This window comes from Gopherus evgoodei, chromosome 9 (genome assembly GCF_007399415.2).
Source record: "Gopherus evgoodei ecotype Sinaloan lineage chromosome 9, rGopEvg1_v1.p, whole genome shotgun sequence".
Classification (NCBI taxonomy): Eukaryota; Metazoa; Chordata; order Testudines; family Testudinidae; genus Gopherus; species Gopherus evgoodei.
In genome coordinates, this window is record NC_044330.1 from 18,595,537 (window position 1) to 18,617,103 (window position 21,567).

Consider the following 21,567-nt stretch of genomic DNA (forward strand, 5'->3'; position numbering starts at 1 on the left):
CACATCACAGTGGGAAAATGTTAAATTAGCTCCTGTATTAATATTACATTAAGATGTAAATATATAATGCTGGGAAATGCAAGATTGGGAATGGGTATAGAACTTTTCGTTTCTAAGCTGTTGCTATCAATCCTCCCCAGGCTGAAAGTGTAACCATCTGAGGGATGTTAGGTATCCCAATGAGATTCTCAAGGTGTGTATGCGCATTGGAGGTGGGGGACGGGCTCAGCCCTGTTTCTGATGCACAACTGTTCACCATATCACCATTGCAAATCTACATCTTAGTGGTCGGTGTCAGCAAAGGCTCTAGCCAAGTGGATGGGTATGGAGACAGACATATTTGCTTATCCTGAGAGCTTGTCCCCAAGCTCAGGTTTCAGGCAAGTTGGCAGGGAATTTGCAGGATAAAATTGGTACCTCAATCCCTGTAGCCCACACCTTCTGGGGATACAGGACTGCAGACTCCAACTCTTTCATTTTGCAATTTGGCACTTGGCCCGAGTTTTATGTGCTGGTCATCTGCAACTCCCACTGACCTCACCGTGGGCACTGTGCAGCACTTTTGAATATCAGTCTACAAAAGAGGAGATCTTTGTACTCCTACACAAAAGTGAAATAAAAGTTCCTGTGTAAATACAAGATAATCTGCCTTCTAGTATAGTGTGTCATTACTGTGAGACATGGAAAAACAAGATAGATAACAAAGAAATGTTAATGGGATGCAAATAGGAGAAATAATTAAACCTGATTTTCCACAAAGTTATCGTGAATTTACTTTTTTTCATTTTTTTCCTTACTATAAAAAACTGTCATGTCAGCCTCTGCTAGATTTTTCAGTAACTAATTGCAATAGTGAGCCTGCATGAGGCATTGCGGTCATAGCCTTTTTTTTAAAAAAAATGTAAGTACACTTAATTTAATGACATGAGAAAATTAATGGAATCAGAAAAAATATGCAGAGTTGACTGAATGGCTCAGGAGATTAGTAATAAGATGCAGAGTCTTCCAGCCAAGTTCACCAGGTCAAATCCAGCCCAGTGACTAAAAATCACTACTATCTGACAGCTGTTCAATAGTCCATATGAGAAGAATGTTTGGTCACAGTTTAAAATCACCATTGCAACTTTGTTAGCAGTCTCAGCAGCAGGACCGGCTTTAGGAAGTGCGGGGCCCAATTCGAACAGTTTCGACGGGGCCCCGGCAGGGATGACTAAAAAAAAAAAAACATGTGGGGCTTGTACTCACCGAGCAGTGCTCCGAATCTTCGGTGCGGGTCCTTCGCTCACTCCAGGTCTTCAGCGGCACTGAAGGACCCGCCGCCGAAGTGCCGCCAAAGACCTGGAGCGAGTGAAGTACCCACCGTCGAAGTGCTGCCGAAGACCCGGAGCACCTCTGGGTGAGTAAAAATTAAAAAGGTGCCTCTAGCCAGGGAAGGGAGTCTCACTGGGCGCAGGGCCCCTCTTAGGTACGGGGCCCGATTTGAGGGAATTGGTGGAATAGGCCTAAAGCCAGCCCTGCTCAGCAGAATTTTTTTTTTGGGGGGAAGGGCTATGGGTAATATTCACCCCTGTGCAAAGAGCCACAAAGGTTAAGTGGTGCATGGGGCCTTGTGTCTGGTCCTCTGCACAAAGGAAAATTTTATCCTGGCTGTCTAGAGAACTTTGACTCCAGGGCTGTCAACTGGTGTGTTATACAAATATTTCATTGTTAAAAAATCTACATGGCCCTCTTGTGAAGGGACAGACTCCTTTGATCAGGTTTTGTAAAATAGTTGATTATTACAGACAGAATGTGCCTTTAGACACCACGAATAAGATTACTATTTGCTGTGTGGCAAATCTATGTTTATGTTTACTAGCAGGGGTGCACCAGTGCAACTACTGTTGTCTCACTCTGTCCTTTTTGAAGTCTCCAGGTTTAAACGGAAGAGTGGTCATGACGAGAGAAGAGTTCACAGAGCAGATGTGTGCAGTGATCAGACCAAGTACTAAAGAAGAATTTGGTGAGATGTTTGATAAGATAGATGTGACCCGAGATGGTATCATTGACTGGGACAAAGTGACCTCTTTCATGCTCTTAGACCTTAATGAGAAGGATGAACGAACGAGATCATCAGTTATCCCCCAGTGGAAGAATCTCCAACTTCTTTCACCCATCCACAAAGATATTATTCAAAATATAACTTTTTTGAAAGGCTCCAGCTGTTACCTGACTGTAAGTAGAAATGGATTGCTAGGAGTCTGGGGAGAAAACTTAAAGCTACAGAGAACTCTGCAGATTACTACAGAAGCTGTCAAACTGAAAGATCTGTGGGTGACAACGTTGGTCTCGCTAGGAAATGTAAACAAGGTATAAAACCCCTTTTTTAAAAAGTCTGTTAGAACTTGTAAAATATCAGATTGATAACCACTGAAGTTCTCTGGTTATTCGCCAGGCCAGTACAGCATGAGGAATGATGATGAGTATTACACTTTTGTCAGATGGTGAATGTCAGCCAAAAGTGCTGGGTTCAAAGTCTGTAGAATGCTTCTTGGCAAATAAGTAAACCTGCTCAAGCCAGCACCCAGAAACCTGGGGAAACTAAATTCACCTCCCTGGGTGCCCTTAACAGGAAGAACTTCCACACACTCAAACACTTTAGACTGTGCAGAAACAAGGAAATCTTTATTAAGGGAAAGGCAACAGTCATAAGCTTGGGAAAACATAGCAACAAAATAGATGTGTGGATAAGGGTAAAATACCCACCCCTTCCAGTAGCTTTGGCAGTAACTCTGGGTAACTCCCTTGCCACCCAGCTTACACAGTTAAATAAGGAAGTTCCACTCATGTCATTAGGTCCTGGGGTATCTTCTGTGACCTTCAGAGAGTCAGACATCCCCTCTTTTAAATCTTATTCCAGTCCCATTCATGCTTATGGCCCATCCCAAAACTGCCATTCTTCAGGTCAAGGAAAGTTTGAAAGGACTCCTTCTATAGCACCTTAGATCAGCCAGAAAGGGGCACTGTTCAAAAACACTAGTATTCTCTCCTCCTGTCTACACTTTGCTGAGAGTTGAACGTGCTTCCTTATTGCTTTCAACCCATGTTATCCCAAAAACTGAGACACCATAACTAAGCCCTGGTCTACACTACAAACTTATGTTGGTGTAACTACGTTGTTCAGGGATTTGGAAAATCCACACTCCTGAGCAGTGACAGTAACTAAACTCCTGGTGTAGACAGAGCTTTGTCGATGGGAGGGCTTCTACCCTCAACACAGCAACTGCCTCTCGGGGAGGTGGAGTACCTATGCTAATGGGAGAAGCTCTCCCGTCAGCATGGATAGCGGCTTGGCTAAGCGCTGTGACGGCACAGCTGAACTATGTTGCTGCAGCGCTTTAGGTGTAGACAAGCCCTATATCCCATAACACTAACAATGGACTAGCCACATACTCTATATTAAATGATGCCCAATATGGTTATCTTGTCTCAGAATGATATCCCCTAATAAAGCTAAGCGACATTTATGAAGTCAGGTGTAAAGGGGATAGCAGTTCCAATGCTCAGATACAGGTAGGATCTGTAAAAGTTTGAAAGTCAATCACTGGATTTGCATGCGGTACATTCAGATATGTTTTAACTAGTTACCATATCTTGATTAGGGCTGAATGAATAATTTACACTCTTCAGGGAAATTGTAATCTTTTGTTCAGTGCCTAAATTGTCAGAACACATTGCAACTTTCTCACTTTTAATCTTTAGTCAAAATGGTACATTAGATCATATTTGCAAATAAACCTTGGTTCATAGTTCATTTGCTCAGTTTGTTGCAAGTATTTGATATTAAAAAAAACTGAAAAAAACTGAAGCTGTTTGGGCTGGATACACAGGTCACTGGGTTGGGGCAGAACCCCTGCTACATTCGGCTCCCCGTGGTACAGCATAATGTGGATCTCCCTCAGGGAACCAGTTATGGCTTCCTGATTCTCTGCCTTGGTCCAAGCACAGGTTAGCGCAGGTATATAGAGCCCTTATGCTGGCTAGGAATAGGCTGAACACACAGTTTTACTGAGAGGAAGTTTCCAGCCTTTTGAATCTTCCCTAGTACATTTTTGCTGCCTGCTCTGGCTGGATGAGAGTAACTTTTAGCATCAGGTTTGCATAATTTTAATACTTGCAATTTTGAATTTAAAGTTCACTTTTGGAATGAACGTTCCTGCCAGCCAGTTTGATTGCTGGAATACAAAAAGGGAACCTAAAGGATTTTTTAATGTAGGCTGTGTTATTCCAGAAAATAATTGGAGATTTTTTGTTGCAAATTTGTCTTGCTATAATTTTGACCAGTTCATTAAAGATTATATATAATCTATTCTATGTTAAAGGATATTTTAAATGCTTAATCTAGGAATGTGGTTCTCCCCTCCCCATCTCCCTCCTCCAGATAGCTGTTGCTTTTACAAGTAAAGAGATCTGCTTCTATGATCTGAATTCCAAACAAGGGTTGTCTTGCCAGTACAGGCTGCATGGCCTTCAGGGAACAGTGATATGTATGGACTATTGGTATAACCCTCATGATGGAGATGAAGCTATTCTAACATTGGGGGATGTCTGTGGACAGGCAAGTATGGTGTAAAGAAGGCTAAAAGGTTGGCACAGAGAGTTCCCTATTTCTCAGCAGATAATGTTTATTAGTGGCTGAATCATATAATTGTATCATCATTATACTTTGTCAGATAGTTATGGAATTTTCACCCTGGATTTGTTTGAGTAGTAACAGCAATCTAACAATGTAGCGACTGATAAAGTCAGAAAGCCGGCCCATTCTTGAATAAAATGCTAAAGTGAATGACAATATTAAAAAAAAATCCAAGTAGCACACACTGATACTATGCACAGTATTACATATGAAAGGGCAGAATATAGATTATTGCTCTGTTATAAAGTCTTAGTGGTCACAGACAGAAAGGACCTCTCGGAGTATTTAGGCCACCTCCTGCCAATGTAGAATTATTCCCTACAGTGCATTTTCTACTATTTTGTCCAGCAATGTGATTCCTACCTCCTAGCTTGAAAGATTGAAGTCACAGCTTCACTACTAAGGAGCATCTCCTACTATTCAAAATAAATTGTCTCAATTGCATCCCATTACTCAGTCATACACCTTATACTGCACTAAAACAGTCTGTTTCCAGACTATGTGCTTACTCCTGTCAATTGCTTTTAGATTTGTCACCCCCTTATTTGTCATATAGAAAACTATATACATTTAGCTCTTTTAATCTCTGCTCATAAGCAAATCCCTGCAGCCTCGTTAAAGAAGATAGCCATAGCAATAATACTGGAACTCAAATATCTGCAAGTTATGAATTTGTAATAAGGTAGAGAGTTTGTGCTGTATTCAATTTAGCTACCTTGCTGTCAGCAGTGATGGACACCTCCTTGTACAAAACCTCAGTTTGAACAGCCTCAGTCAGTCCGTGACTAAAGTCATCAGTGGCTTAAATCAAATCAATTTGGGGGAAGAAAGGCACAGTCCATAAACATAATATAAACAAGTCAAAAAGCACTTTATCGGTAGGGCTTCTACTTCTATCTTTCTCCCTTGTACTTCCAAAGGTTTTTAAGTCCTTCAGAGGCAGGCTAATAGTACTGTTCTGGCAGAAAGTTGTTATCCTGTGAAGTCACAAGTTCACCTACCACCCTCCCTACCCCTCGCCCGGCCTTTATACTTGGGTTTGCCCTTATTAACTACAGCCGTTGGGGGCGTGTTTCTCCATAATTGACATTTCTCCCAGATGAACTGGCCTGGGGCAGTATTTGCTGTCTGCAGGCAGAGAATGTTCTTCATCTCTTCCTGCCTGCGTTTGGTATAGGGTGTGTAGGTCACCCCCCCGCCTTTTTTTTTTTGTGTTAAATAAAAGTTATTTTTTTCTCAGGTTCAAGCCATTTCCTTTACCTCTGCTCTGATCTCTTTGTTTGAACGACCTGCTAGCTCTGCTGAAGGTGAAGAAGCAACAGTGACCATTAGTTGGCAGGAGCTGGTCTCTGGATATCACAAATGCTGTTATACGTTAAAGCACAAACTTCATTATAAAGATTGGGTCAAGCAAGGTACTGAATCTGAAAACTTAAAAAAATCCCTTGCTGTATGCCATAATTATATTCATTACTGAAAGCTGATGGTCCGCTTGAGTTGAGAAGCTATTGCTAATTGCATGTCTAGGGAAACTGGTACTGTATCTATAGTAATGAATATCACTAATGCTGGGAGAATTATTTTTCCTTTGAAGGCTTTCTGCTGTACACAGTTCATCTTTGCACCTGAACTCTCATGCTGAGCAGAGGGAAGCAGTTGTGGTTGCCAGGATCTGTGTAACTGCAGCCCGGTTCTCTTCATAATAACTATTTTTTTCGTGTCAAGAGGCTTGTGATGGTGTACACAGGCCTTTTGGTGCCCCTTGGAAAGGATCCTGAAGCCCTGCCCCAGTAGTGTCTCTGACCAGAACCTGCAAAACAGTAAACAGCCTAGGGCACTGGGGGTTAATTTCTGGGCAGATTCAGAGACAGCTCAGGGAGGTATTACCAGCTAATTAGGTACAGCTGAAGCCATTTTGGCTAAGCACCTTAAAAGACAGGAGATAATGACATACAGGGGACCAAAAGCCAGGATAGGGAGTTCTGTGGGAAACATAGGAGCTGCCTTGTATGGTTTATGCATTTTGAATATTTTGAGTTTATGTGGAAAACTACCTGTATTGTTTGGTTAAAGACTTTTGTCAACTTGGGGTGCAGTGTGATCCTGGTCCCACTGAAGTCTGTGTCAATGCTCCCATTGATTTTAATGGAGCTAGCATATCATGTTTGTTGTCAGTTGGGGATAAATTAGAACACCTCAACTCAGGGAACATGATGTGTGCTCAAACCTGTGAATTTCTTCTTTTAAAATTCTGCCTTAGTCCTATTACAACTTAGTGCTAGGAGTAGGATATTGGACACCTTCTGGACAAGAGAGAGGTATCATCAAATAACTAGTACAATCACAGAAAATAGTGCAACAGCACTAGGAGTTGCTGCTTTAGAGGTTCATCACCCTGCCCCAATGGGGCTTTGGAAGATTACTTGGCCAGTAGAGTCTGTAGGTGACAGTATTGGGCTGAATCGGGATATCCTCTGCGACTCACTGGTACAATTCGGGTCAGACCTGTTTCTCCTGATTCCCTACCGCAGTTGGGAGCCTGAAGGATGGATTGGGCCTCTTAGTAGTTCCAGATCAAGCTTCACCCAGTTGGAGACCTATTGGACTCCACTCCACTGGAACAACAAGATGGACATTCTGACAATGAATGCGCAAATCTGGGTTCCCTAGCATAACTTTTGTTCTATGGAAGAAGTAACTTGTATAATAGAACACTATGTCCCTGCCAGTTGGCTTAACAGGCCTCTTCTCAGGTTTGACACCAATCCCACAAGAAAAGGCCAAGCACCTGATAATCTGAGGAATCACTGGAGTTGTCAGGGGCATGGACTCCAACGGAGGTCTCCAGTTGGGTGGCTGGAATCTTCACCTAGATACTCCCAAGGAATCGCTGGCTATGGTTTCTCTAGGGGATCAGACCATGGGGTGAAAGGGCATCTGACTCAGTAATTTATGTTTCGTGTGTGGAACCAGGGCAGATTAGCTGGGGTTTCAACTCCTAGAAATAATAAAAATCAAGCCAAAACCCTTGCAAATATACCTGCTCACTTCTCCTTCTCCTTGTGAGATTTTGGTCACAAGGATTCCCTGCCCCTTTCTGTAATTTAAACAGCTGAATGTTTGTTTGCATTCATGCACACCAGGCCTCTGGACATTGGTGTTTATTCCTGAGCAGCTATATGGACCAGACTGTGCAAACCCAGGGAGGTGCATGGGGGCTGCAGCAGTCTGTGTGCCTGTGCAGGAGCTGAAAGGATGGAGGGAGTGGGCAGCTCCTTTGCACTTCCCCTCTAAGAACTCTCCTATGGATCAGTCAGAATCTCTCTGTGAGCACAGTTATGGTGTCTGGCTCTGGTACCTACCCTAAGAAAAGCCAGCATTTTCATAACTTCAAATCAGCTCAGTCATTTCATGTTAACATGCAAGCATTTCAAAGTGTGTCTTTAAAAATCTAGTAGCCCAAAACACTGTTTACCCCGATGACACTGTTAAATGCTGGAACTAGTAGGGGCATGCCATCTTCTCTGTGTTTTACTACAGCTCAGTGCTGATAGGAACACATGCTCTCTTGTAGAGCTTTCCCTTTGCTTCCATTGAATTCAAGGGTGGGGAACAGTTGCAGTCTCTGCACTGAGCAGGTACACTGCTTACTCCAGGCACCCCAGGGTTGGACATCACTCTAATGGAGCAGGGATCAGGCAGAGCCTATTGCCACACTACTCCTACAACTAGCCATATGGAGTGGGCTGAGGTGGGGGGGAAGCAGGCTTTGCAATGTTCACTCTGCCCCTCTGTAAGGCAGATAGTTAGGAACTGTGCCTCCCCCAGGTGCAATGCCTTCCTGAGCATCCCCTGAGTACGTGTGGCTGTCTCCTGCTTCCTACTCAGGCCTGTGCCTAACTGCCACAATTGGGCCCACAGGGAGAGCGAGTGCTTTTTGTTTTTAACTTCATAAATTCTGAGAGAAATGTGAAATGTTCTTGTACACCTATCTAAGTAACTGCAAATCAGGCATTTAGGTCTGCTTTTATTGACATGGGAGGCAGGAAGCATGAAGGATAAATCAGCAGGGTATTATAATGAATACCCATCTAGAGTACTGCACACATTCAGCATTTAGGACAAAGGCTATAAAGTAATACAACATTCTGATCTAGTTGTAAATGGATCCCATTAAAGTGAGTTTATTGCATTCTGAGCTGTAATATCTCATTTTCTTATACTGAAACAGTAAGCAGTTATGCAGTTTGAGACTCAGGCCTGGTCTACACTACACATTTAAACCGAATTTAGCAGCGTTAAACCGATTTAACCCTGCATCCGTCCACACAACGATATATATATATTTATAACGATATAAAGGGCTCTTTAAACTGGTTTCTGTACTCCTCCCCGACGAGAGGAGTAGCGCTGAAATAGGTATTGCCATGTCGGATTAGGGTTAGTGTGGCCGCAATTCGACTGTAATGGCCTCCGGGCGGTATCCCACAGTGCACCATTGTGACCGCTCTGGAAAGCAATCTGAACTTGGATGCACTGGCCAGGTAGACAGGAATAGCCCCACGAACTTTTGAATTTCATTTCCTGTTTGCCCAGCTTGGAGCTCTGATCAGCACGGGTGGCGATGCAGTCCCAAATCCAAAAAGAGCTCCAGCATGGACCGTACGGGAGATGCTGGATCTGATCTCTGTATAGGGAGACGAATCTTTTCTATCAGAGCTCCGTTACAGAAGACGAAATGACAAAGCATTTGAAAAAATCTCCAGGGTATGATAGAGAGAGGCCACAGCACAGTGCTGTGTGACAAGCATAACGGAAAGCCAAAGAATCAAATGGACGCTCATGGAGGGAGGGAGGGGATATGGAGGACTTCAGCTATCCCACAGTCCCCGCAGTCTCCGAAAAGCTTTTGCATTCTTGGCTGAGCTCCCAATGCCTGTAGGGTCAAACACATTGTCTGGGGTGGTTCAGGGTATAGCTCGTCAATTTACGCCCCCCCCCCACCCCATGAAAGAAAAGGGAAAAAAATTGTTTCTTGACTTTTTTCAATGTCACCATATGTCTACTGCATGCTGCTGGTAGATGCGGTGCTGCAGCACTGAACAGCAGCATCCTCTCCCCTCCTCTCCCCTCCCCGGTGGCAGACGGTACAATATGACTGCTATCCATTGTCATCATCAGCCCGTGAGTGCTCCTGGCTGACCTCGATGAGGTCGGCCAGGGGCGCCTGGGTAAAAATAGGAATGACTCCTGGTCATTCCCGGCAGATGGTACAGAACGGCTGGTAACTGTCTTCATCATATCAACTGGGGGCTGAGCTCCATCAGCCCCCCCCCTTTTCATGTCTAAAGAAAAGATTCTGTACTGCCTGGACTATCATAGCAGCAGGAGGCTGGGCTCCTCTCCCCGCGCCACTGTTTAATGTCCTGCGTGGATTATCATAGCAGCTGGAGGCTGCCTCCCCCTCATTTTATCTCACTAAAAAGTCAGTGTTTCTTATTCCTGCATTCTTTATTACTTCATCACACAAATGAGGGGACACTGCAATGGCAGCCCAGGAGGGTTGGGGGAGGAAGGAAGCAATGGGTGGGGTAGTTGCAGGCACACCCCCTAGAATGGCATGCAGCTCATCATTTCTGCAGGATCTGACATGGAGCGGCTGTGCTCTCTGGTTCTCTGGTACACTGGTTCTCTAGTACACTTGCCCCATATTCTAGGCAGGACTGACTATATTTTTAGATAAAACATAAAGGAGGGAATGACCCAGGGAGTCATTCCCATTTTTGTCTTTGCGCTCCCGGCCGACTTCAGCGAAGACCAGACAGGAACACCCATGACAGCAGCAGATTGTACAGAATAACTGATAATTGTCATTTCATTGCCAATTTACAATGGCATGGCTGACGGTACAATAGGTATGGTAACCGTCTCTGCTACCTTGCAAAGGCAAATGAATGCTGCTGCGTAGCACTGCAGTACCACCTCTGTCAGCAGCATCCAATACACATATGGTGACAGTGACAAAAGGCAAAATGGGCTCCATGGTTGCCATGCTATGGCGTCTGCCAGGGCAATCCAGGGAAAAAGGGCACGAAATGATTGTCTGTCGTTGCTTTCACGGAGGAAGGATTGAGTGACTACATTTACCCAGTATCACCCGCGACACTGTTTTTTGCACCATCATACATTGGGATCTCAACCCAGAATTCCAATGGGCGGGGGAGACTGCGGAAACTATGGGATAGCTACGGGATAGCTACCGACAGTGCAACGCTCCAGAAATTGACACTTGCCTCAGTACATGGATGCACACCACCGAATTATTGTGCTTTGTGTGGCCACGTGCACTCGACTTTATACAATCTGTTTTACAAAACCAGTTTATGCAAAATCGGAATAATCCTGTAGTGTAGACGTACCCTCAGAACACCTAGTGGTGTCTAGAAGGACTTTTTCCTCTATCCACACACAGAAATACATCATGCTGGGGCACAGATCCTGGCACTCCATTAAAGCAACCTATTTATCCAAATGGATGTATGGCATGGATTTCCTGATGTGCTCAACTGCGCCATACTTGGGGAGACGACGCAGCTGGTAGTGCTAAAAAGTATCTTCCAAAAGAGTCTCTCAAACCAGTTCAGGCTTCTTAATACTAGCCTGTGTCATCTAGTGCAACTCCCAGCACAAGTAAAGAGCTCCTCTACCCTGTCCTACTGAGTGTTAAATCCATATTACCCTTCGGTATGACCTGTGATGGCATCTGAATGACACCTCCAGGTAATTCTTGGGTTCCTCTGTCTCATCTCTTCTTCATTTTCTCGGCTGAACTATTATGTAGTGCTGCTTTGAACCCAATGTACACGCAGACCTAAATCTTGAGGTGCCTGAGCTCCAACATCTCCCATTTTAAGGTGAATAGTCTGCAAAAGCATTTCACGATTCTTCTGGATCAGCTGTATTATATCAATGCAATAAGTAATACTAGTGTTTACTGTTCCATCACCTGGCTGACCGCTTCTTAGGTCTCTTTGTAATAAACTTGTATTTTCCTTTTTCTGTTTTCAGGCCAGTATGCTTGGTCTTTTCCTCACTGACAAACTCCAAATAATGTCTCCATTTTTTCTTTGTTACAACTCCTGAAGGACATACAACCACCATCAGAAAGACTCTTTGCAACACCTCTTCAACGCTTCTCATATCTGATGAGTTCAGCCTCTCTTTAAGTTTGAATCTTGGAATTCTTTCTGTAACCTTTCCTGGAACTGATTTTTTTTTTTTTTTTTTTTACTGAGACCCCGTCAGTATCTTGGCATTCAAAATAGCATAATTAGCTGGTTTTAGTCTTGCTACTTAGGCCTATTAAAGTCAATGGAAAGGCTCCTGTTGACTTAGTGGTCTTTGGATAAAGCCCTTACTAAGGCTGATGGGTGAAATTCACTCTTGTGCAGAGGGCTAGCTCAAGGTCAATACACTACTTAATCCCTATGTTGAGGATTTAAGTGGTGTGTAGGCCTTGCCATGGGCCTTGCTTAGGAGTGAATTTCACTCTATTTGTTAGTTACCATACAATCCCCGGCTAAACAATTTCAGTTCAAAGTTCACCCACTTCTTAACTGCTCCCAATCTACAGGTACTTTCTCCTGGATTCTGAATTGTCCGTATAATTCTCTCCAAGCATCAGAATTTTTCATTTCTACTTTTTCTTTAACAAACAAACACCTAAACCCTTCTCACAGAACCACTCATGGAGCACTGTAATAGAAGTACATCCATCTTTACAGAAAGGATTTTTTCTCTCTTCTCGGATTGAAGATGTATAATTTTTCATTTTGAATGGAGAATATGTCAGATGTGGTATTAAATTATTTTGAAATACTGATCAAGGGGAGGTAGCTGGAGGAGGGAATTACATACTCAAGGGGCTTTAAATAAGTGAGGAGGCCATTGTTGCTAACAAGTGGTTCATGTATAAAAGGGGAGATGATAGAACACAAGAAGCCTCAAAGCAGTGCAATATGGATAGATTCCAAACATACCTGAGTTATCACAAGGACAAAGAAGTTAAGGAGGAAAAAAGAGAGAAGCATAAATAGAGGGAATAAATAGAAGCTCAACATTTCCAAATTATGTTGGATTCTTGAGAACATGCATGTGTTAAAGTTGAGGGGAAAGTAACAGAAGAAACAAAATAGCTTGTAAAGGCAGAGGTAGAACCCGAGACTTTGATAAAATACTTTATAGATAGTCAATGTCATTTTGATGTCCTGTATTCTGTCCAGGGCCGGTGTAACCATTTAGGCAACCTAGGCGGTCGCCTAGGGCACTGGGATTTGGGGGGTGCCATTTTCTTTGGCAGCGAGTGCTGTGGCCAAATCTTCAGCCTCCCCAGTTGCCGCAGGCATTTAGGCGGAGGGAGCTGGGGCAGGGGAGCGCGGGGAGGGCTGCCTGCAGCAAGTAAGGGGGGGGCGGCACACAAGAGAACTCCCTGCCCCAGCTCACCCCTGCCCCACCTCCTCCCAGAGCATGCTGTGGCTGCTTCACTTCTCCTGCCTCCCAGGCTTGCAGCGCCTAAGCTGAGTGTGGCCTGGGATAGGAGTTGGGAAATGCTTGCTCAGCACAGCATGTTCCCGTTTCAGAACAGTGATCCTTACCCTAAAAAAATCCATCTGAACAAGCACTAACTCCCTCTTCCTGGCATTTGTAGAACACACATGAACTGTAGTTGCCTGAGGGAGCAGGACAGCCAATCACAGTGTGGCTTGTTGCCATTGCCAAAAAGACGAAACAGAGGGGCTCAGACCCACATAGGAATTTGAAATGTGATCTGAGATCCACAAGGTCTTAAGGGACAATTCCAGAGGATCTTTGACTTCTCTTAAACTTGCTGGCCCATGGGATCGTGCACCTTGCTGGCTGTTCTACAAAAGCTATTGAACCATGGAGAGCCATGTGACACCATTTGCAAAGATGAACACTTACTACAACAAAAGGGATTCCTTAGCCAAAGGTGCATCAATGAGAATCGAAAGTAGAGGTAGCTGTGGGTCCACTTTCCATCAGTTTTAATTTGTGATACTGCCTCTATTGTGGGGCTGTATTCTGCATTTGCAAGGACTTGCTGATCTAATTAGGTCTTCTAATAGGTCATTATTTTTTTCTGATAATATCAGAGGGTAATGGTAGGATTTTCCATGTTTGTGAATGGAATAAAATTGTTCATCATGCTTATTGGAAGAACACTTTGGGTCAGATCATTACCTGGTGTAAAATAGCGTAAGTGCAAATGAAACCAATTGAGTTGTGCTAATTTACAGCAGCTGAGGATCTGGACATAGAGAATATTTTATAGAGCACTTTCCAAGGACAAACCTATTCATTGCAAAACATTTGGAAATAAAATTACTTTTTTTCAATGCAGATTCAGATATTTCCATGGCCATAGCTTGGTTGTTTCCCTAACTTCTGTTTACCATTAAGAAGCCTTTTCGGTCTCAATCTGCCCCTTTTCTCCTTCTCCATGCACACAAGCATTTTAATTTGCAACGTACTTTGGTGATATGGAAATTCCTTTAACCTCACCTTTTAGTCAGACATCCTTCAAGGAGCTTGACTTACAATACAGTTTAGTCAGAAACGAGTTTATATCTTTGTAACAAACTGTGCAAATCACTGAGCTCCTGAAACATACATCTCGTTCCCACAAAAGTCACTTATAACCTCCATAATCAAGTCCTAGAGCAACACTCTCTGAGTTTAAGGTTTCCAATTTGTCTTTCCTGATGGACTGCAGAGCAAGAATTGTAACAGCATTTGAATTTTAAGTGGAAATATAACAAAGTAATTTCCCAGATATTTGCACTTTTTGATCACCCAGTAATTATACTGTAGCATTACCATGTATTTGTGTAGGAATAATTATTGTATAATGCAGACTTTAGATTTCAGTATCGCTTTACTGAATTAAGACTCACTAGCCTAGTAACTTGGGGCCATATTGTGTCACCAGTTTTATATCCAAGCTGCTCAGGAATTAGAAACCAGTGGCAAAGCTCTGTAGTTCAGAAGGGATTACTGCAAGGAGAGTTAGCTGTTACCAGTATATAGTGTTCTGTATGGTTCATTAAGTCTCTATACCAAAAATGTAAATGAGACTTCATTGTATTAGCAAAGCAATGTGATGTATTTTTACCACGTTTCTGTTAGATTTCTTTCTTGTCCAATTACAAAGTATTGAACACCCTCTAATACCACTGAACTTCTTGAGAGCTGAAGCCATTGAGCACCTTATTAGACCCACACCGTATATTGTATGTCCTTGTCATCTATGGACTCATCGCTGAAATGTGCTGAGAACTCTGGCCACAATCCAGCAAAGCACTTAAGTGTGTGAACAGTCCTGGATCAGATCCAGAGTGCTCAGCACCTTGCAGGATTGAGTCCTGCAGGGATGATCCAAACCCTTTTGAAGTCAAGGTTAGTTTTCTCCCTGACATTAATAGTTTTTTTTAATTAGGCTTAGATTTAATATACCTTGTTCTTTACTAAACTAGCTCTGATTGAATTATATTAAAAGAAATCAGTTCAAAGGTTTTCTTTTTCTTTTCTCACCAATTAGTTGCATACAGCTCTTCTTTTGATGCCTTTATTTCCAGTACAACCAGTAATGTTAATACATTGGTGCTGGCTTGGAGAGAAAAATTAAAGCCTCGTCTGAAAACTACATCCTTCGACATTGCCCAGGGAATTAATGCTTTTGACTTCCACTCCCGACTCAACTTAATTGGTATGTTTTAAAAAACTGACTAATTTATGTTCTATAGTAAAGCCTAAGGGGCCAAGAAAACCGTATTCTGTATGTGTACATATATAGGCATTTTCTTCCTTTGTATGCATTCTGCCTGCAAAAGTGAATGACCGAGTCCTAGTGTTTTATATGTATGTGATGATGTTTTATATTTCCAGCTTATGAAGTGGAAGACAAATTAGCTGTGGGGAAAGGCATAGAGAAATTGCTGCTCAAAAAGTGCAAGTTTAGAGAAGTTCTGAGTAACTGCAGGTGCGATTACAATGGAAACTGTTCTGCATTATTAATTATTGCAGTCACTACAGTTCTCACATATTCACTTGTAACATAAACACATTCTCATTTATCAAAGCAATTATTGCTGTGTGTTTCAGAGAGATGGCAGTTTCTTTATTATTAATTAAAATAAAATCCCCTTTCAAGAGTACTTTTAGTTTTAATCTATTTTGCTTTGTAATTGTGAACAGCTACTGCTGGCATCAATCACCGAGTTTGCCTCTGGAACCCCTACGTCACCTCGAAACCTGCTGGAGTTCTTCAAGGCCATTCAGCCAGTGTAATAGCTGTTCAGTTCATTACTGAAAGAAAACAGCTTTTCAGCTTCTCAAAGGACAAGGTAAATATAGAAACTGCCTACCGAGCCTGATCCTGCCTTCCCTGCATTGGCAAACAGAATTGGATCCACAAAATGTGCCAGCAGCTCCCACTGTGACATGATTAAATTTTCGAAAAACCCAACATGTGAGAATCTGGCTATTTGTTTTGGTGCCAAGTTGAGAGCTGAGCTCTTCTGAAAATATAACCCCAGTTGTGGAGGCTAAACTTTCTTGAAAATATGGTCCATGATGTGTCTCAGTGTTGGTCTCCACTAGAAAATTAGTTCGAAGCAGCTATGTCATTTAGGGGTGCAAAAAACCCACACTCCTGAGTGATGTAGTTAAGCTGATCTAAGCCCCCATGTAGACAGTGCTGGGTCAAAGGATGAATTCTTATGTCAACCTAGCTACTGCCTCTGAGGGAGGCGGATTACTTATGCCAATGGGACATAGTGTCTGTGCTCTCAGGAAGGTAGATTGCCTAGCCCATCTGTGTAAGTCATGTCTACGCTAAAGCGCTACAGCAGCAGAGCTGCAGCTGTGCCACTGTAGTGTTTTAAATGTAGACAGGCCTTAGTTCATTTTCACACTCAACATTTTTCTAATGCTAATTTGAGATTGTGATCCAGGTTTGTCATCATAAAGGCAAGAAAGGATCAAAACCTGAGCAGAACAAGCAGGGGCAGTCATAACCTAGTCCCAGATTTGGACCTTAGCGTCCAAAATATGGGGGTTAACATGAAAACCTCCAAGCTTAGTTACCAGCTTGGACCTGGTAAAGCTGCCACCACCCAAAAAATTAGAGTGTTTTGGGGCACTCTGGTCCCCCCAAACCTTTCCTGGGGACCCCAAGACCCAAATCCCTTGAGTCTCACAACAAAGGGAAATAAACCTTTTCCCTTCCCCCCCCCCTCCAGGTGTTCCTGGAGAGATGCACAGAAGCAAGCTCCGTGAATCTAAACAGAGGGATTCCACCCTCCCTGTTTCCAGCCTTGGAAAACAGAAGTACCGAGAGCTAATCTCTCTTCCCCCCTCACCCAGAGGGAATGCAAAGTCAGGCTAGTAAATCTAACACACACAGATTTCCCCCTGACTTCTTCCTCCCACCAATTCCCTGGTGAGCACAGACTCAATTCCCTGGAGTTCCCCACTAAAGAAAAACTCCAACAGGTCTTAAAGAGAAAGCTTTATGTAAAAAGAAAGAAAAATACATAAAAATGGTCTCTCTGTATTAAGGTGACAAATACAGGGTCAATTGCTTAAAAGAAATATGAATAAACAGCCTTATTCAAAAAGAATACAATTCAAAGCATTCCAGCAACTATACCATGTAAATACAAAAGAAAAAAAACAATAACCCCTATTGTATTATGATTTCTATACTCACAACTTGGAAACAAAAAATTAAAAAGCAGGAGACAGAAATCCTCCCATAGCCGAGAGAGAAACAGGCAGAAAACAAAGAACTCAGACACAAACTTCCCTCCACCCAGACCTGAAAAAGTCTGGTTTCCTGATTGGTCCTCTGGTCAGGTGTTTCAGGTTACTTTTTTTCAGGTAAAAGAAACATTAACCCTTAGCTATCTGTTTATGACAGGCAGCTCTAGGTATTTTGCCGCCCCAAGCACGGCAGGCAGGCTTCCTTCGGCAGCTTGCTTGCGGGAGGTCCCTGGTCCCGCAGCTTCAGTGTATCCCCTGCCGAATTGCTGCTGAATCTGTGGGACTGGCGGACCTCCTGCAGGCAAGCCGCTGAAGGCTGCCTGACTGCCGCCCTCGCAGGGACCGCCAGGGCACCCCCGCCCCTCCCCCGACTTGCCGCCCCAGGCACGCACTTGGAGTGCTGGTACTTGGAGCTGCTCCTGGAACAAGTGAGGCCAGCACCAATATTAAACACTACAGTATCTCTTTCAATTTGCCATATTAAAATTGTGTTTTCTTTTTAATTGCTAAACCATTATGATATACATAGAACAGTGCGTGTTGTTCTTGGCATTAGTATGAATCTATTTCACTCTGACGCATGCATGGTAATCTGAGTCGCTATGTCTATATAATAAACAACAAGCCCCCTCTGCTACCAAGAGCACTTTCTGATTTATTGCCAGCAGAAACCACAACAAACTTCTGCCATCCGATGTTATGTGGCATGAGAGGGATGCAAAGAGATAACATTCATCATTTTAAAAGGCAGAATTTTGACAGCACAAGAGAAATTCTGAGTCACTGATTGCACCCATGTTTTGTAATGGATAATTCATGGAGATAGTGGACTTGTTTTAAACAGCACAAAAGTCACATGTTTTAACACTTGAATCAATGTATTGCTTATGAATTGAGATGTGTTCACAGACCTGGAGACAGAAGCTCCATATCCATAGAACAGATTCAGTATGGGAATACTCAGGATTCCAACTAGGACTGGGTCAAGATGGCAGCCCTCCAGGCCCTATCGCTCCATGGCTACTCATTCTCTCCCCAGTGGGCTTGTTTCTTGCTTGTCTCTGTATTATCTACTTGATGCTTTTGCCTACCCAGCCCACTCTCTGGTAGTGTTCTGGGATTTGCCACACTGCTGTGACCACATTTAAATAACTGTGTCACCCAGTGCTTGGGTTTTTGAAATAGATGAGACCTGCTGTATGCGAAGACCTGTAGGCTCAATGAGTTTGGATGTACGTCTAATGACCATCGCTCTGGAGAGAGGCTTTAACTTAGCACATTAGTACGTTTGTTAGTCTTTGCTTCTGGTGAGAAACCCAGTGCAAAAAAGAGAGCCAGGTTAGTGAGGCACACCAGGGCGAGTGCATTGGCAATGCTGTTTGAAGAAGCTTGCATAGCAACTACTTCTCTGCATCCACTTGCTGATATACTGCTGCATTATGCTTTCAAAAAAAGCTAAAAAATAGCTCCCTTTTATTCTTCTCTAGAACGGGCCATTTCTTATTAGCTATAGCTGTTGTATATTTATAATGAGCCTTTACAGTCTACCAAGTAAATAATGGCATAAAAATTACCTTTTTATTTATATACACAACAGACCATTTGCCACTAAGCTGTTAGTCTCCTGTGTCAACACTTATACCGTTCTATGAGAGAGATTTTTATTTTAACTGTTCCTAACCTGCCTTAGTGGATGCAAAGCTCATATGTAACACTTCCAACCCCCTGGGGACAATAGCACAATATAGGCACAACAAGGTTGATGTTTCAACCTTGTTCTGACTATTCTGACTCACTAATTGTTTTTCTAAGGGTAACTGACAGAGGCTTTTAGACAACAGTGGCTCTGATTCTCCTCTCAACTGCACTGGTATAAACCAGGAAACCAATGGCGTTACAGTGATGTAAAACCTTGGACAAGTCACTGTTTCCACTCCACCCTTTCTCTGTCTTGTCTGCTAAACTGAAAACTCCTCAGCACAGAGGTTGCCTCATGCATTTGTACAATGGCTGGCACAACAGGGCTCTGATCTTGGTTATAATACAAATAACAATAAAACAAAATATTCACTGACAACCCTTTGTAAAATAAACTGAACAAAGATGGTTTCTTTCATCTTATATTTGGTGGTAGATGTTAATAAGGCAAATGAAGCAAGCCAGAGCTATCACTGCAATAACTATTGATTGCAGTGCATTCTGAAGCAAAAAAAAAATGGAGATAATGTGTGATTTCTTCATCATTATGTGCTCAGGTGTTAAGGCTCTGGGATATTCAGCATCAGCTGTGCATGCAGAGGATTGCGGGCTCATTTCCAAAGAGTCTGGACTTCCAATCCACCCTTTATTTTAATGAAGCTCACGGACGGCTTATTATCTCATTTAATAACCAGCTGATGTTACTGGAAATGAAGCAGGAAACCAGCAGAAAGGTCACAAGTCACGGGAAAGCAGTTACTTGTGTTCTTTACAATTCAGTCTTTAAGCAGGTAAAGTGCGGGGGGGGGGGGGGGGAGAAATAAAGAACCTTTCTGAATTTTCCTGGTAAGGAACTTGAAAATGTGCATTACTACAGGGTGATTTTCTTAATCTGTTTTCAAAAAGTTAAATTAGAGAGGGAGAGACCATTTACTTTTGGAAAGAAAATTATCTCATACTAAAGCATGCTAATTACAGTCTCTGTATGACTTTACTGCAAAGGACTGTGGGTATTCTAGTATCCCAACAGTTTAATTTAACTAGTAAACTATCTGCTTTCTTTAAACCTTCTATCATCTTTGAAAAGTGGTTTGGTTTCCAATAAAGGTTCAGTATTAAAAAGTGATATAAGATATCAGTATACCCAACATTTCTAAGAAACACAGATGATAAAAATAAAACCACTATTGTGAGATGATCTAGGGTTATCTCTGGTGTAGGTTAGTCCTGGTATGACTGCCAATTGCAAATGAACTTGATTATAAAATTCCTCTTTATAGCCACCTTACAGTATCCCCGAGGATAGTTCTGAAATATGCATGAAATGTAATTAGTGAAGATTCATTTTCGCTAGAACATTTTACACAAGTGGCATACTGTGGCAGACCTGGATGTATTCATAATAAAATGATTCAGTTAAATGTAATACCACTTGGTATGCCATGAGAGTGTTGTTTGTCTTCACAGTACTTTAATGATGCACTGCAGTCTTTGGTATCAGAGCACTACCTGCATCTCAATGAAGAGCCATAGTTACTATACAGGGAAATGTCTCTGTGATAGATTTTCCTGAGTTCTGCCCGACCAGCCCCTTTTATCTACAGATTGAGATTCAGCTAAGGCAAACCTCAGAGCACAAAGTGGTATGATATGGAGTATCAACAAATTATCATGGTTTTTGGTGGCAATTTGTTTGGTACAAATGAGCGTTTAAAGCATGGTAGCAGTAGCCTGAGTGATTAAAAAAAAGAAAAAAGCAGCTTTCCTGCATGCTGTAAATTAAACAATAAAAAAAGCTCACTTTGGTGGAACAGACAATGAATTTACGTTAAAAATAAATGTTCAAACTTTAGAAACCCACCCAGTCTAAGGGAATGTAGTTTATTATATTATCACTAGGGAAGCATTGCTGTATTCCTCTTCTGCTAGAAGCTTGCATGTTTAGGAAAAGCCCCTTTACATAGAATTACTTTTTAAAATGCCACTCATGGGTCCAAATTTGGTTGCAAAATCATTGTAGTTTATGTAGATGACCAGTCTAATTCAGCTGCATTGGATAACTTATGGAGAACTTTAATTTTTTCATTGCAAAATATGGTGTGTATTTAGATCAGCAAGACTAGTTTGTGAGATGGGTACTGGAGCGTTCCTTCCAGGCACTAGGAGTTAAAGGGAAGCAGGATAACCAATTATGGCCTGACTCTGCTATCTGTAGTACGGAAGTGGACTGTAGCACAGATATGAAGCCGCGTTGAAGTCAGTGGGGCTTCATGTGGATGAGGCAGCCTTCTAGGCACTGTGAATTGCAGGATTGAGATTTTAAGGTAGTAGGAGCCCCTGTCACATCATCT

General features: G+C 42.6%; 1 protein-coding gene across 1 annotated transcript in view; it reads left to right on the forward strand.

Moving 5' to 3' along the window:
* The window catches only part of WDR49 (WD repeat domain 49), a 65,799-nt gene that overhangs the window by 12,211 nt on the left and 32,021 nt on the right, over nt 1-21,567 (forward strand). The window contains exons 3-8 of the mRNA XM_030575777.1: nt 1,909-2,349; nt 4,421-4,597; nt 5,916-6,090; nt 15,294-15,461; nt 15,950-16,098; nt 19,774-20,007. Of these exons, the coding sequence (XP_030431637.1) occupies nt 1,909-2,349; nt 4,421-4,597; nt 5,916-6,090; nt 15,294-15,461; nt 15,950-16,098; nt 19,774-20,007 (1,344 nt within the window). The remainder of the gene's footprint in view (nt 1-1,908; nt 2,350-4,420; nt 4,598-5,915; nt 6,091-15,293; nt 15,462-15,949; nt 16,099-19,773; nt 20,008-21,567) is intronic.